The 16193-nt window shown below is 39.9% G+C and overlaps 2 protein-coding genes across 2 annotated transcripts in view; both read left to right on the top strand.

The window, feature by feature from the left end:
* The window catches only part of fasn (fatty acid synthase), a 31934-nt gene extending 21425 nt beyond the window's left edge, over nt 1-10509 (top strand). The window contains exons 32-42 of the mRNA XM_017710987.2: nt 444-667; nt 784-985; nt 1243-1394; nt 1485-1576; nt 1677-2074; nt 3950-4138; nt 4246-4473; nt 6755-6966; nt 7078-7176; nt 8229-8480; nt 8707-10509. Coding sequence (XP_017566476.1) covers nt 444-667; nt 784-985; nt 1243-1394; nt 1485-1576; nt 1677-2074; nt 3950-4138; nt 4246-4473; nt 6755-6966; nt 7078-7176; nt 8229-8480; nt 8707-8844 — 2186 coding nt within the window. The 3' untranslated portion in view covers nt 8845-10509. The remainder of the gene's footprint in view (nt 1-443; nt 668-783; nt 986-1242; nt 1395-1484; nt 1577-1676; nt 2075-3949; nt 4139-4245; nt 4474-6754; nt 6967-7077; nt 7177-8228; nt 8481-8706) is intronic.
* A 1925-nt stretch (nt 10510-12434) lies between these two features.
* waca (WW domain containing adaptor with coiled-coil a) overlaps nt 12435-16193 on the top strand; it is a 35641-nt gene continuing 31882 nt past the window's right edge. The window contains exons 1-3 of the mRNA XM_017710985.2: nt 12435-12808; nt 13021-13054; nt 13924-14116. Coding sequence (XP_017566474.1) covers nt 12768-12808; nt 13021-13054; nt 13924-14116 — 268 coding nt within the window. The 5' untranslated portion in view covers nt 12435-12767. The remainder of the gene's footprint in view (nt 12809-13020; nt 13055-13923; nt 14117-16193) is intronic.

The following is a 16193-nucleotide window of genomic DNA, read 5'->3' on the forward strand; positions in this document are numbered from 1 at the left end:
CCCCTATTATTTGTAATTATCATCAGTGCCTAGTTTAACTAATCAGTCTTTCATTAAGTTTACTCAGTTGTGCTGGTGAAGGAAATCTGGAACCAAAGCTGTCTTCTTTTAATCAGCTCATAAAATATCAGCTGTCTTTTTGAAAACAAAAAAGTCTAGTTGTTTTTGTATACATTGTATGTTATATAGAGTTCAATTGGCAAAAACACTGTCAAGTTACTGCCAAGATAAACAGTTTTAAAATATTACCGTAGCTCTCTTATAAGTCTTAACACTATGGATTTATGAATGTGTACTTAAATGCAACTAAATATTTGGATGCAACATAACATGAGGGAGTTCTACACTGCTTAAAACGTTTAGAGCAAACATCATCATATTGTCCTTTGAATAAATGGTAGTCAATGAGCTTCAGTTGTCTAAATCTGCTCTGCCTCTGTCAGGTATGGCTCTGTTCCTGAAAAACGTGGCCTTCCATGGAATTCTGCTGGACGCTCTATTTGAAGAGGGTAACCGCGAATGGGAGGAGGTGTCGGAGCTGCTAAAGAAGGGCATTGCTGATGGCGTGGTGCAGCCGCTCCGCACTACAGTGTTTGAAAGAAACCAGGTGGAGGATGCCTTCCGCTATATGGCTCAGGGCAAGCACATTGGCAAGGTCCTGCTGCAGGTAAGGTGGCACTATAAAGGCAGATGCCTTTGCTTAGGGCTAGGATAAGGATGAGGTTTCCTTGCCCTTTTTGTTTTCCTTTCACATGTATCATGCATTGTGTCTTTCTTCCTCAGGTACGTTCAGAAGAAAAGGGAAGCGGCAAGTCTGCAGCTACTCCTCTTGCTCTGCCTGCTATCTGCCGCACCTTCTACCCTGCATCACACTCCTACATCATCACAGGAGGTCTGGGAGGCTTCGGGCTGGAGCTGGCACACTGGCTAACCGAGAGAGGAGCTCGCAAGCTGGTGCTCACCTCTCGCTCCGGCATCCGCAACGGTAACTGTCTTGAATGATAAGACAGCAGGTTAATGTTTCATGTTGTTCTAACAAAATCTTCTGTTGATATAAATTTAATTAATTTGTTTTTTCTACTATGAATTACCATGTCATAGATACAGAATTTTGTTACAAGAGTGACTACATATGCCCTTTGTAGAAAAGCTGTCTGAGTGCTTTTTCTAACATTTTGAATCTGCTTTGGTTCCTATCTGAGTATGAGCAGGCTGTAAAAATGTAAATTTCTTTTGGAACAGGTTACCAGGCTAAGCGTGTTCGAGAATGGCAAGCTGCAGGCATCCAGGTTTTAGTGTCAACTAGTGATGTCAGCAGCCTGGAAGGGGCGGAGCGTCTGATCACTGAAGCTTGCCATTTGGGTCCTGTGGGAGGCATCTTCCACCTTGCCATGGTAAACGTCTCTTTCTATAAATCTGTTTTGTTGAACTCACTTGCTGAGAACAAGATGATAAAAGTTTGTATTTTACCCTTTTTCATGTAGGTGTTGAAAGATGGCATGCTTGAGAATCTAACACCACAGCAATTTATTGAGGTCAACCAGCCTAAATATGATGGAACCCTAAACTTGGATCGGTAAACTTTATAAATACTGATTGATACTCATGTTTTCTGTCAATGCTAAAAGGTTTATGCAGTTGAATTCAACAGGTAATGATTTGGATTTCTTCCACAGAGTGACGAGGCAGAAGTGTCCTGAGCTGCAGCACTTTGTGGTTTTCTCCTCGGTCAGCTGTGGCCGTGGCAACGCTGGTCAGAGCAACTATGGCTTTGCCAATTCCACCATGGAGCGAGTATGTGAACAGCGTCACCATGACAACCTGCCAGGCCTGGCCATCCAGTGGGGTGCCATTGGTGATGTGGGTGTTGTCTTGGAAACCATGGGTGGGAATGATGCAGTGATTGGTGGGACCTTGCCCCAGCGCATGGCATCCTGTCTTGAGGTGCTGGACCGTTTCCTGTGCCAGAAACAGCCTGTCATGTCCAGCTTCGTACTGGCAGAGAGAGTGCAGGTGGCAAAGGGAGAAGGCAGTGGACAGAGGGATCTGGTGGAAGCAGTGGCTCATATCCTGGGTAAGAACTTCAGGTTTTGCCTTGCTGATAGCAATGATGGTCTTAAAGCGCAAAAAAATGTATATATTTCTGGCATTTTTTTTTTTTATTGCCGCTTATGTCCACTTACAGTGCCTCCAAGTAGTATTCCACCGCCTGCAGATTTTTCAAATTCAACAAGTTGCAAATAAGTTAGAGCCTTCAAACTTTGAACAAGAGTAGCATTTAACAGATGCCTAAATATTACAGTCAAAAATATAAGTTGCTCAATTAAATTATAATACATTTTAAACATAAAAATTAGGATCAATTATTATTCAGCTAGGTTTAATATTTTGTGCAATAACCCTTGTTTGTAATTACAGCTATTAATCGATGATCAGGCCGGCTCAGGTCTCTGGAATAATCTTGGCCCACTCCTCCATGCTGCAGATATTCTCCAAGTTGTCTAGGTTCTTTCGGCATCTCTTGTGGACTTTGATCTTGAGCTCCTTCCACAAGTTTTCAGTTGGGTTAAGGTCAGGAGACTGACTAGGCCACTGCAACACCTTGATCTTTTCCCTTTTAAACCAGACCTTGGTTTTCTTGGCCGTATGCTCGGAGCTGTTGTCCTGTTGGAAGATGAAATGACGACCCATCTTAAGATCCTTGATGGAGGAACAGAGGTTTTTGGCCAAAATCTTCAGGTGGACTGTGCTATCCATCTTCCTATGGATGGCCAGGCCGCTTGGCTGAGAAGCAGCCCCGCAACATGATGCTGCCACTGCCATGCTTGACTGTAGGGATGGTGTTCTTGGGGTCGTATGCAGTGCCATCCTCTCGCCAAACGTCCCAGGTGTGGTTGGCACCAAAGACCTTGATCTTGGTCTCATCAGACCAGAGAGCCTTCAACCAGTCTGCCCCAGAGTCCTCCAAGTGATCATAAGCAAACGTTAGATGGGCCTTGCCATAACGCTTTGAAAGTAAAGGTACCTTACAGGCGCGCCTGGAACGGAGACCATTGCGGTGGCGTCCATTACTTATGGTATTTATTGAAACCAATGTTCCCACCGCCATGAGATCTGTCTGGAGCTCCCTCCTTGTTGTCCTTGGGTCAGCCTTGAATGTTCAGACAAACCTGGCCTTGGCATGGGAAGAAATTTTGAAAGGCTGTCCAGGCCGTGGAAGGTTAACGTAGTTGGTATAGTGTAGTGGTTAACACCTTTGCCTTCTACGCTGTAGACTGGGGTTCAATCCCCGACCAGGGCAAGCACCCTACACTATACCAATAAGGGTCCTTGGGCAAGACTCCTAACACCACCTTGGCCTACCTGTGTAAAATGACCAAATTGTAAGTTGCTCTGGATAAGAGCATCAGCCAAATGCCATAAATGTAGTAAAATACTACTTGGAGGCACTATATGATATATTTAGGCTTTTATGTACCAAAAACAGTCACAATTTATTTTTACACAATAATTTTCCAACTTTTCTTTTTCTCTTAGAATTAAACAGGCTGTTTTTGTTGCTGTTTCTTTAATATATGTAAATGACTTCTGTTCTGACTGTATTGGGCCTCCTTTAAAAAGCAGTCCAGGCTGAAACACTCCTTATAACTTCAGTGTGAATCGGTGGGGCTGAAACTGCTGTAGGGTGAATAGGTAGACATATGTAAATGTTGATCTTTTTTGCAGCTTAGTTTCAATATATGAACTGTATGTGGAGCATCTTCATGTTTTGCAATGTTGTCATATTGTAAATACTTTTTGCTACATGGAAAATAACAATCACAATTTATGATTTTATAATCTTAAAATGATTTTATCATTTTAAAATCTTACCCCGACCTGTCTGCTGTGCATTTTATTTAGTGTTAAAAGACAAAGAGTGAAGTCTTTTACTGTACATTTTGTTCAGGTGTGCGTGATGTGAGCAGCCTGAATGCTGATGCTTCATTGGCTGATCTGGGTCTGGACTCGCTAATGGGTGTGGAAGTGAGGCAGACACTGGAGAGGGACTATGACATTGTGATGGCGATGCGAGAAATACGGCAACTCACCATCAACAAGCTGCGCGAGCTGTCCAGCAAGTCAGGAGGGTCTGAGGGTGAGTATGTATGCACATCTGTGTGTGTTTGTAAATGGACTTTCCAAGAGCAACTTTGAGAGTAAGTCTAATATTTTTTTTTTTCCCCTTATGTCTATCCTCTGCAGAAGCCAGGCCAGCACAGGCAAAGCACACTGGGGTTCTGGCTCTGTTGGAGTCAGATGTCAACCAGATGCTGGTGAACCCAGACAGTCCTACAGTGACACGTCTGAATGAGGTCCAGAGTGCAGAAAGGCCGCTGTTCCTCATCCACCCCATTGAGGGTTCCATTGCTGCCTTCTGCACCCTCACTGCTAAACTGAGTGTGCCTTGCTATGGCCTGCAGTGCACTAAAGGTAAGCACTTAAAACAACTACCTTTTAGCCCATATTTGTGGCAAGGAGTATATTAAAATTAATTTCTGTTGATTTCTCAAAATGTCTGTATAAATAAATGTTAAGAATTAAACCAAGTCATTCAGAGTGTTTTAATATGAAATGGACCATTGGAGATTTTCTTTACAGTGGTATTGATTGGAACCAGGGGTTGCGATGTCTGTCACATAAATATAGCTATTTTTTCAATATCCAGAATGACCAGAGAAACTACATACTTGTGTTAAGTTTTTATATGTAATGTTGATAATGGTTAATCTCATAATTTCATATAGTTAATCGCAATTAATCACATTATGGTGAACACATTTTATGCTAAATGTACTTATGTTAAAAACTGCTGGGACAAGAGAAAACAGTAAGGGAGTTTTATTCACTCACATACTAAGCAGTAATACTGACCCTACAAAACACAATTGGATTTGTAATAGATTAGGGAGTTGTAGACTCAAATATAAGACATGTAGTCACATCCTACTGTGTCTCAGTTCAGATATGTGTAACAAAAGAAAATAAAAACTCCACTAAACTTCAATTGTGCTGAAGTTGTATTCAGTCACAGCCTATAGGACTTCACAGTACTGCGCAAACAAAAACAAATTACACAAAGTTGGACTTCATTAAAGACATGTAGTGTCATACCACAGTGCTACAGCATGTAAACAGCATGTAAACGTGGCTCACTCATCCATTAATAATCCGAATAACAGGTCAATCGAAATAGAATACGTCCGTGTAAACACCTCAATCGGAATATTCTAGTCCAACTGGCCATTCGGAATACACTTTCTATCAGATTGAACGAGGTGGGTAAACCTCTAAATAAGCCGTTAAGTAGAAGAATAATATCCGTGTAAACGCCTGAATTCCGAATCCAATCGGAACGTGTAGGTACGGTCTGCCCATGCGCGTCGCGTCATAGAGAAAGGTTTACAGTATATCGTTCAACACGACTGGATCTCACGTGATGTTTGCTGTCATGGTAACGTTTACTCTAAGCGGTTCTCCACGCATGCGCATAATTTTGCATCGGATTACTTGTAGTGAGCATGGAAACGAAGATTTTCATCAGACAGTTGAATAGAGTGAGCATAAACACCTCAGTCTGAATCTGTAATCTGATTGTTTTCAGCCAGATTGGCAAAAATCTTTGCATGTAAACACAGCCAGTTACTCCTCTACTCTTAATGAAAGATGCCGCCCACGGTCAAGTCTCAGGATGAACTATGGATGACTTGCAGGGCCAAATAGGATTTGCGTTAACGGCACTATTTATTTATTTATTTTTAATCGCGTTAAACTGAGATCGCGTTAATGCGTTATTATCGTCTTAACTTCGACAGCCCTGGTAAAAAGTCAATTTTCTTCCTTCTACTATTTTGCCTTATAAAAGCCTGCATGTTACAGTTGTTCGCCATGAGTTTAAAAATACATTTGAGGCCAAAACTTTGTCATAAAGTAATATCTCAGACAACCGGAAACAGGCAAATAAACTTTTTGAGATGTAGAATGTAGAGACATCCAAAGCTTCAGACGGCTTGTACCCATCAAGACTGCTGTGAATAATTCTATTTCTGTAAGAACAGCACGTGGTCAGAGGCTCGGCCTTGATGATCCTAGAGCTGTGTCTGAAATCTTTAACTGAACCTGCCCTGGAACATGCGTGCAACATAAGTTGCCATGGGATGTATCCTGGTAAAAAGTGATCCATTGTTGTGGGACAGAAAATCAAGGGTTAGAGCAAGCTAAGACAGAGTCCTAGAGGGCGGTTTGGTGATTTTCATCCTAAAACTGATAACTAACTGCTAAGTTGAATCAGCTGCATTCGTGCAGGGAAATCTCCAAACTATACTGGACACTGGCCCTCCAGGCTAGGCTCCCCTGAAACAGAGGATGTGGTCTGAATTATTATTATTTTTTTTTTTTCTTTCAAAAAACCAGAAGGAATATACCCTTTCAAGCACATCGAAAACTGCTGCACTGACCATACATACTGTTTTTGGGGCCTAATATGTGTCCAGCCAGAATTTTTAAATTGCCTAAAATGTCAGGGACTTGACTTTTTTTTTTTTTTGGAAAAACAGTATTGTCACCCTTGCACTCAGTATTTGATTGTTACAGATAATTTGTAGTTATTGTTAATATTAGTTTTGCATGTGACCGGTGATTAAGCGTTTGAACTGATGTCTTTTTTTTTTTCTTTTTTTTTTTTTTTTCTTCTACCCCCTTTTGTGTGTTGTAGCTGCTCCACTGGACAGTATACAGAGCCTGGCAGCATATTATGTGGACTGTGTGAGACAGGTGCAACCCGAGGGCCCATATCGTATTGCTGGCTATTCTTTTGGTGCCTGTGTGGCTTTTGAGATGTGCTCTCAGCTGCAGGAGGCACTGTGCCCTGTGGAATACCTTTTCCTTTTCGATGGCTCCCATTCCTATGTTGCAGCGTACACACAGGTAGGAACCACCTACATTGTTCTGTACAGTTCAGAGAATTGTGTAACCATACATACACAAAACATAGTGCATGGTCACTGTCTCAAGCTTCATTTGCTTTGTCTCTCTTAGAGCTACAGGGCCAAGCTGACTCCAGGGAACGAGTCTGAGGCTGAGACAGAAGCTCTATGTGCTTTTGTCCAACAGTTCACAGGAATGGAGTACAACAAGGTAAACGTGGGAGGAAATGTTCATTTAAGCTTTTTTATCCTTTTAAAATCTGAGGTTTATGGAAAACTTTTGAGGTGATATAGGTTCGGGTGTTCTCCATCTGTACCAATCAGTATGTTACAAAACAACACTTACTCAGGTCACTTTCCACACTAAACAAAAAACTAAAATGAAAAATGTTACAAAGCCTTTCAGATAAACTATATGACTGAAAGTTTGTAGACACCTGTTCATTCGCCATTTGTTCTGACGCCTTCTGTTCTGGGAAGGCTTTACACTAGATGTTGGAACATTTTTGCTATAATGATTTAAATGCATACAAAATGCAAAGTGAGTCAGGTTCTGAACATTAGTTCTGGTTCAAAAATGCCACTCCAACTCATCACAAAGATACTGGATGGAGCTAAATAACTCCACAGAACAGTTTCTTTGCTCCATAACCCAGTACTGAGAGGCTTTATAGCCCTCAAGCTAATGCTTGGCATGAGTCATGTTGACCTTGGGTTCCTGGGCGCTTGCTCATTCTATTGTCTTTTTAGATAATTGATTTCCTCTGTTAGCAGTGAGAGAGCTTTAAGGTTGTTGAACTCACTAACTAAAAAAGGTATCTACAAACATTTGGACATTAAGACGGGGCCCTTCCTCTTTAGCAGTTTAGAGGGTTGATTTGGTGTAAGTGATCAACTGGTCACGAACTTGGGCAATATTAGCTTTCAGAAATCTTTGTAAGGGTTTTTTTTTTTTTTTAAGAATATTTCTACACAACATTGTTTATGTTAAAAAAAATGCACATAAAAATCTGTAGTGGTAATTTTATAATATGGCCACATGGTGGCGTTGAACACTTCTCTGCCACTTAGGGTCAGAGATACTGTATCTGAAGGATACCTTAACCTCTGTACACAAACAACCATTTTGCATCATTAACCATTAACATTCAATTAAGCAAGAAGGCTGCAGATTACAGTCTAACATTAAAAATAAAATTACTGGTCAAAACTGTTGACATTGCGACACCATCTCTCACACTCTTTCTCTGTTCTTCTGTACAGCTCTTGGAAACACTGTTGCCTCTAAAAGATCTGGAGGCCCGAGTAAATCAGGCTGTTGATCTGATCACTTCCAGCCATAAGAACGTCAACCGTGACTCTCTCCACTTTGCTGCCTCCACTTTCTACTACAAACTCAAGGCTGCTGACCGCTACGTCCCCACAACCAAATACCATGGCAACATCACCTTGCTGAGAGCGAAAGTCAGTAGTGACTATGGAGATGGCTTGGGAGCTGACTACAAACTGCATGAGGTTAGTGTATGATAAATTCATAATGCAACTTTGCAGCAGTTTGAATGAAAACAGTGCAGTGCAGTGTCGTTAGGATGTTCACACATATATACCGATATCCTGATGATTCAGAGATGTCTGGTTGAGTGCTAGTTGAAATTATCCAACTAGTTTTTTAAAACTACTGTTGTCACAGAGTTATTACTGTGAATAATAACACATAAATGTATGTTGTCTTTATGTGCAGGTGTGTGATGGCAAGGTTTCAGTCCATGTGATTGAGGGTGATCATCGTACCTTCTTGGAGGGAGAAGGAGTGGAGTCCATCACAGGCATCATCCACAGCTCGCTGGCAGAGCCCCGCGTTAGTGCCAGAGAGGGTTAAACCCGAACCCTTCATTGCAATCACATATTTTTTCCCTTGTTCTCTTTTCCATTCTGTCTTATGACCTGATGTCAAGAGACACAAGAACACAGACAGCTGTAGCCCACTCTTAATCTGCATGAGTGAAACTCTAAAGTGTCTGTCCCCTAACATAACAATACATCCTGTCTCCTCCTCTTTCACTCTTCTTATTCATTCCTGTACTCATCCCAAAATGTGGCACAAGGAATTTTTCTGCTGGAGACAAAAATCTGTTTAACAAATGCTTTTTTTTTTTTCTTTCTTCTTTTTCTTTTTATTTGGTAAGTTCAGGTCTTGAGTTTCTGATTCTATTTTTGTTTGTTCCTTTTCCTTTTTTTCTTTTTGTATTAGCAAAATTAATAATTACTGAATCTTCACATAGGAAATGTACTCAGTAGTTGAAATATCATAAGTAGTTAGCAAAGTGCCAATGACCTTCAGTAGTGCCTAGGTACTGCAGTCTCTCCTGTGCTAATGCTAATTAACATTGAAGGTCTACTAATACGTATGTGTAGCCCTTTTTAATCGGGCTTGCCACATAAACCTTATGACTTGCATATGCATATTGATGTAGACAGCAAAGTGATGGCCTGCGCTGCCTAAAGACAGTATTCAAACTGATCACAAGTCATGTGTATATTGGTTAAATTGCAGTTTACCAATGATTAGATGTTTCCAAAGTTACTGATGTTCCAAAATTACAGTATTAACACATTTTTTTAACCATGTTTACTGTAGTCTTAATTTTGGTGTTAATATCTTAGAAAAATGCTGCAACAGTTATGGAATTGCTGAGTCGCTTAAAGAGTAACAGGATTAAGTACAGAATAGAGTAAAACTTATTTTGCATCCAAATGTTCACTAAAAGGGAAGATGATAAAAAACCAGCGAAGTCCTCTCATGGTGTCTTTGTGGTGCTCATGCTGTTTTCCCCACATTTGAGACAATTATGATGAACCTTCCAAAGTTTTAACACCCTGGAGTGAATGCTGCTTCTGTGCTTACCTGTGTAACTGCACGCAAAATAACTGGAATTATTTCATGTTGTAATATATTTGTCTTGTAGCGTGACAATACAGACATTCCTTCTTTATTTAATTATTATTACGAAATGTATGTTTCTGAAATGTCTCTGCTTCCGTTTTGCTCAGCACTTAATCGCATCCTTGGAATTCTTCAAACTGTTCTGCATCTTACAGCAAAGTGTGCCAGCTTTGGTAGATGAGTTAGTAATAGTGCAATATGTTTTCTCTTTTGTGGCCAGGTCCATGTATCACAGAGTTTACCTACGCTCAGTGGGAGATGTTAGTCAGCTTCTTTTTTTTTTTTTTTTTTTTAACCACGTGTTGTTAAAATGAAGGGTTTTATTTGGTACTGGACTGAAATGCCGTCATACGAATGAGCCCTGATGGTTTCCCTCTTCCAGTCACAATGAAGAAGAAAGGCAATTCTGGAGATATCTGAGACTTCTGTTCAAGTCTATGACGAACCAGATGTCTTTTTGGATGTTGTGCTTAGCTCATAGAAGAACTACGTGGAAATTCCTTTGTTAGCTCTCATATTTTCTACTATAATTTTGTTTTTGTGTAATTTTTCAAGTATTTATTGTACTAGTCCAAATAAAGAACTATCACTAACATTTAAGGATTCATAGTGTGATCTTTCTACAGTACTGTTTAAAAGTCAGAGGTCACCGTTGATTTATTTACTGAGAAGATTAAATGTAGGACGATCTTGCTTCAGGAAGAGAAACGTCAAAGAAACAATGAAAAAACCCACTTTCCACTGTGAGGAGAAAACACTGGGTCTGAAAGGATGTGCAGCTGACAAAAAACTGTTAAAACGGACAGAAAAAAATGCTGGTGTTCTCAGAACAGCGGACTGACCGCCCCAGAGACCAGACCTCAACATCACGGAATGTGTTTGTGTACTTGAATCGTGAGAAACAGAAAATGCAGTTCTAAGACTGAACGTTGGTGGTGCGGAAAACTGTCCATGTGAATATCTTTGAAAAACAAAGCAAATCTGAAAAGAACAGAAGCTATAATAAAAGTAATGGATGTACACGCTGAATACTGAAAATTTAAATATTTAGTTGTTGAGGCTTCAATGTACTGAAGTGTAGTTATCTCTGACCGTTGCTCCGTATTGTGTATAATTTTTAAATATGGACCATGAGTGGTCCTGCAATGTCAACTTTTACAAAGAAAATTTTGCTTCTCGCAAAATTGTTTTTGGCTTGCATGATGTCCATTACTTAAAAAAAAAAAAGAAGCAGAATCCGTCACAATAGGTTACATGTCTAAGTGCACTCATCTGCAGGTTCTTTGACGAGTGAATATAACTCACCACTATGTCTTCTGCTTTTTGTTTGTAAGGTACTGATTCATTTAGATCAGCGAACAGCTCCTTATTTTCTTTTTAAAAGTATCAAAACCACACAATAAGTTTAGCTAAATCTTAACTAGGACAAAGTTCATTTTCTTGAATAAACCTGGAACAATATAATGCAAATAAAGTGGGAAGCATTGTATTTGCACCTATCTGTGAGCATAAGATTCTTTTGTGGATTATCCACATGTATAGATTAATTAATCCACAGGAAAAAAAAAACTATGTTTAAGTAATAATATATTGCAGTCCAGTTCAGATGGTGTTTTGATCAAATTCTAGAAAATGTGACTGTAAAGAAAGACAAACCAGTGTGCATTAGTCCTCTATTAACAGGGCATTGAACACAAAAGTGCTGATGTTTTGGTTCCCTTTGTTATTGACCACAATGCATTTGATTCAATGGTAGGCTTAATGCCTAACCTAAGGGTTACCTCTAAAAGGCCTTTGCTTTAAGCTCTCTCGTTGCTCTTATACAGCTCTTTGAAGGCTGTCTCATATTTAAGCCACTTGTGCTGCCAAAATAAACTAAAATGAAATGAAATTAAATCAATATTGGCATTGAGATTTGGCCAGCAGCAAAAGTAACAGAACACCACTAACAAAGAAGAGCCGTAGTAATACTTCCTGCAAATATAATATCTTTGTAGTGCTGTATAAAACTACTATAATAACGTATAATACTGCTGCCTTCATTAATATTCCTGTAAATGGTCTTATAACAATCTATAATGCTTGTGTGGTGTACAGTGGTAATTTACGGTGAGAGAATTTGCTAAAAAGGACAGTTTAAAACTACATTTTACCTCATTTATTGTATTATATATATTTATAGATGTTTTATTAATGTATTTATTTATTATATTATACTATATATTATTCATACGGGTTATGCTTATTACTTTAGATAGAAAGTTGTCTAATATTCTGGTAAATTATATTCAAATTAAAAGATTACATAGAATAAAATAGCTGTATATGTTCCTCTGCCTTATGCTTATGATGTTTACTTGTAGCTCAGTGTCATCACACTTGACTGTTCGTATTACAGTATTCTGATTACAGCATATCGGGCATGAAAAGCTTCTGAGAGCAGAATGCAGGGTACTGTGTATAAGAGTGGTGTGCAGGGAAGGGGAGGTGGATGTGGCTGAAGGAGCTCTGGCCACAAAGAGGCGCAGTCGCCTTTCCTTTCAGGAGCTGGAGAATGAGGGAGGTCGGTTGTGGCTGGGTTTAGCCGATGATAGCCACGAATACCCCGCAGTTTGCTGAGAGGGGGAGGCGGCCCGGCGCAGCCTGAGCTTCACTTTCCTGTAGATAGGGGCAGAGTTTGGTCTGTGTGTGCGAGAGTGGGAGATGGAGCGAGGGCGCTCTTCCGACTAGCAGAGGCGAAGAGCGACTCGAATAGCCAGAACTGTTGAAATAATAGATGAGATCGGGTCTTCGACAGCCTAAAAACACATTAGCGACCCACCTTTCACATCTACTTCACACACACTAACACGGCATTGATGGTAATGTATGCAAGGAAACAACCGAGACTCGGCGATGGGTAAACAGCTTTAATTTTACGCTACGATTTTTTTCCTCCTTTTTCCTTCTCCGCTTTGACACTCCGCCATTTTTAGTGAAACCAAAATAAGTAGAAACTAAGCCAGCTTAAGGGAGCCGATTTAGCTGTTGTTCCGTCGTTTGACTACGATACTGTCACAACTTTTCGAGTGTCTAATCTCTTTTGCTTGTTGTTTTGTGTTTCTTTTGTAGGTGCAACGACCGAAGGGACTCTCAGCCCTACCAGGTTAGCTAAGCTAACGCTCAGTGCTGAGCAGGCTCACACAAATCAGATTAAAAGGGCCACTCCGGTTCAGGCTTCAGGAGCAGGCCAGGCCTCCCCAGCGTAAAACAGCCCGAAAAGTCTCCTGTCTGCCTCCATTTCTACCCAGAAAAGCATCGCCACATAGACTGCTACGCGATATAGTCTCCATATTTAAGACCTAAGGCACATGACCGTCGAGTTTACCGTTAGCTTGTTAGCGATGTAACGACTTTCATGAGCTAACGTTAACGTTAGCCTATTAGCAGCTAGCTATGAAATTAGCTAGCTAGCTTGCTATAAGAGGGTTGGATTTTTTGCTTTATTGCGCTGATGACGATGAAGATACTGTTAAAATATTAATGAACTGACACCAGTCTATCTTAAACCGTCGGTAGAATTAGTTATTGGAAAGCATAAACATTAGCTAGTTACGCTATCAGAGTATTTAGCTGGAGAGTTGTTTTGTAACGTTAGCTAAACAACCGGGCCAGAGCTCTCCGTTGGTGACGAGGTGTCAAAATAAGTCTGGCCGACGATGAACACCATTCGTATCTCATATCTAGATGAATTAACAAGTTTAGCAATCGTTTAAGCGATAAATAAGTGATTTAAATTGCTCACTCGGCGTTGTTTTAGTTTTGCTTGACGTAGGTTACCAATGCAGTCACGACTCGCCTTTTTCTTGATAACCTTTAGTGAGCCTGTTTACAAAATGCATTCACTTAAATTGTGTTTATTTTATATTATTTTATCTGCCTGTCGAGCTATCGGTCATTGTCTCTGACCTACCTACACGTTACTAGACTTAAGCTGAAATCAGGGGGTGTATGTATTTGTTTTTTTTCTTCCAGACTCTTAAATACTCGTCCAAGAGTCACCCCGCTGGCGACCATCGGCATGAGAAGATACGGGACAGCAGTGATGCGACCCCGCCGTGCAAAATCCTGCGGAGATCCGACAGTCCAGACAACAAGCACACAGAGAGCAGTGGTCACGGCAGAGCCAAGGCCCTGCACCCCCACCGGGCAAGAGAGCGAGATGGTGGTAAGGACATGCAGACTAGCCCTCATATTACACACGTTATCCAGTGGGGCTTACAGTACCCCGCATTACCAGAGCCCTGGTACAGAACTGAAGACATGCCTCATCATATTAACATAGTTGTCTTCTGTGGGTAATGTCTGTTCTGTGTGTATCAAGATGGATGTGATCACTGGGTCTGTACAATAAGTGAACTACATTTGATTGTCTCATTTTGTAGTCCTGAAAAGATGATATCCAGCTCTTTAGCATATCATAAAATGTTGAAACTAAACTTGTCAGTGTGAGGTCTTTATAGTGAAAAGCTGTGTGAGCATAAATTACATCAACATAATCACTAATTGAACACATGGTAATCTCTGAGCATCTCTGAGCATTTAGTGCAAGCTCCAGGGGATGAACAGAAGTGCTGGGAAGTCATCTCGTCTCTGGGCTGTCATCTGGACTTGCACTATAATGTTGACATACTGTGAAATTACTTAGTGGTGACTTTTGGCAATGTGTATGATCCATACTGAGTTCTATCTGTGATAATGCTTATGGAATGGTTACCTTTTTAGTAACTTTTTAATTTTATTTTTTGCATTTTTGTAGATAGAATTCAGCCTAACTCTTATTAACTATATATAATCATTTGCTGTATAAGCAGTTCCTTTTGGTGTGAATTGAGCAAAACGGTACAAGTAAAACAAATGTTTAAGTTTCTAAGACATTCTTTTAGAATACAAGTAGCAGAAGCACAGACTTGGGATTTTAATGTTATTTCTGGAAAAATGAAGAATGGTAGAAATTACTGGTTTAGTTTTGCTCTTACAGTCTTTAAGACTTTAAAGGTACCCAGAGGTACTCTTATTGTTAGAGATCTGAATTTGCAACGACCTGTGTATCTGAGGTCAGAGAATTTAAATAATTAACGTGCATAAAGGTTAAGTTTTGCTGTCTGTTTTGTCCTTGGATTTGTGTTTCATAGCACTCTAGTGTCTTGAGTCTGCTCAGGCATAAATGTATAACCTGTGCACCAGGTTCAGCACAAATGTCTGGTCCTGATCTGGTGATGGTAAACTGGCTCAGCATACAGCTTAAATGTAGTTGTTTCCTGTGCATATGTTACTCAGTTGAAGTAAATAACTGTAGATACATGCAGTTTTTCTTAACTTTACCTGTTAGTCTGTGGTTCTATTTGCATTGCGTTGCCAGCTGTGAATTTATTTATTTTTTGTTCTGTGAAAGAAGAGATGAATGTAAAGAATCTAATGACAGGTTTCTGTACATACGATCACTGAATTTGTGTGCATTTAATAATCTATGTCTGTTAGAAACACAATTTTTGTTTTGAAATTACACAAATCTCCACTACAATGTTGACTCAGGTCTGTTGGATATAGCTTTCTTGGGTTACTCATTCTCTGTTTTCTCTGGGTGGCTGTCTACAAAAGTGGCTTTAGTAGTTATTCAGCTGTTGTATAAATGATCATAATTTACGTGCTGATAGCAAGTATGATTTCACTATTTACATATTGGCTCTGCTTTACAGCAGCCAGCCATGAATAATAGCTCATTTGTGTATTTTGTTTGGCCCCACATGATTTACATTTGGCCAGACTTTACATTATCTTGTCTTTTAGTGTTCCCAAATCGTATCACACATTGCTACCACATCTTATTATTAAGATTGTGGGTTTTTTTTGTTGTTGTTAGTGTTAAGCTAATGTTGTGGAGAACATGTGCGAATAGTGACTTTCACTGAATGTTTACATGTTAAAGCGTTATCATACGCCACCCTGACTGCGCTGTGGGAATGGCAAAAAGATACAGCATTTGATTTGATGTAAAATCTTATTTAAGGCTTTTCATTATTGTAACTGATATGGAAGAGCCGTCTATTTTGAAAATGATCTGAAAATTTTTTTTTTTCTTTCAGCTGCCTTAACAGTGTAATTTTTTTTTTCAGTAGCTTGAACATGTGAACTAACTTTGAATGGACTTTGTAATTTACTGAATGTATGGAAATCTGTTTTTAGTTAGTTTAGTTCATTCATATAGATGAACCAGCAGACGGTGCACTTATAAATTGTCAGAT

The sequence above is a fragment of the Pygocentrus nattereri genome, chromosome 13 (genome assembly GCF_015220715.1).
Source record: "Pygocentrus nattereri isolate fPygNat1 chromosome 13, fPygNat1.pri, whole genome shotgun sequence".
Classification (NCBI taxonomy): Eukaryota; Metazoa; Chordata; class Actinopteri; order Characiformes; family Serrasalmidae; genus Pygocentrus; species Pygocentrus nattereri.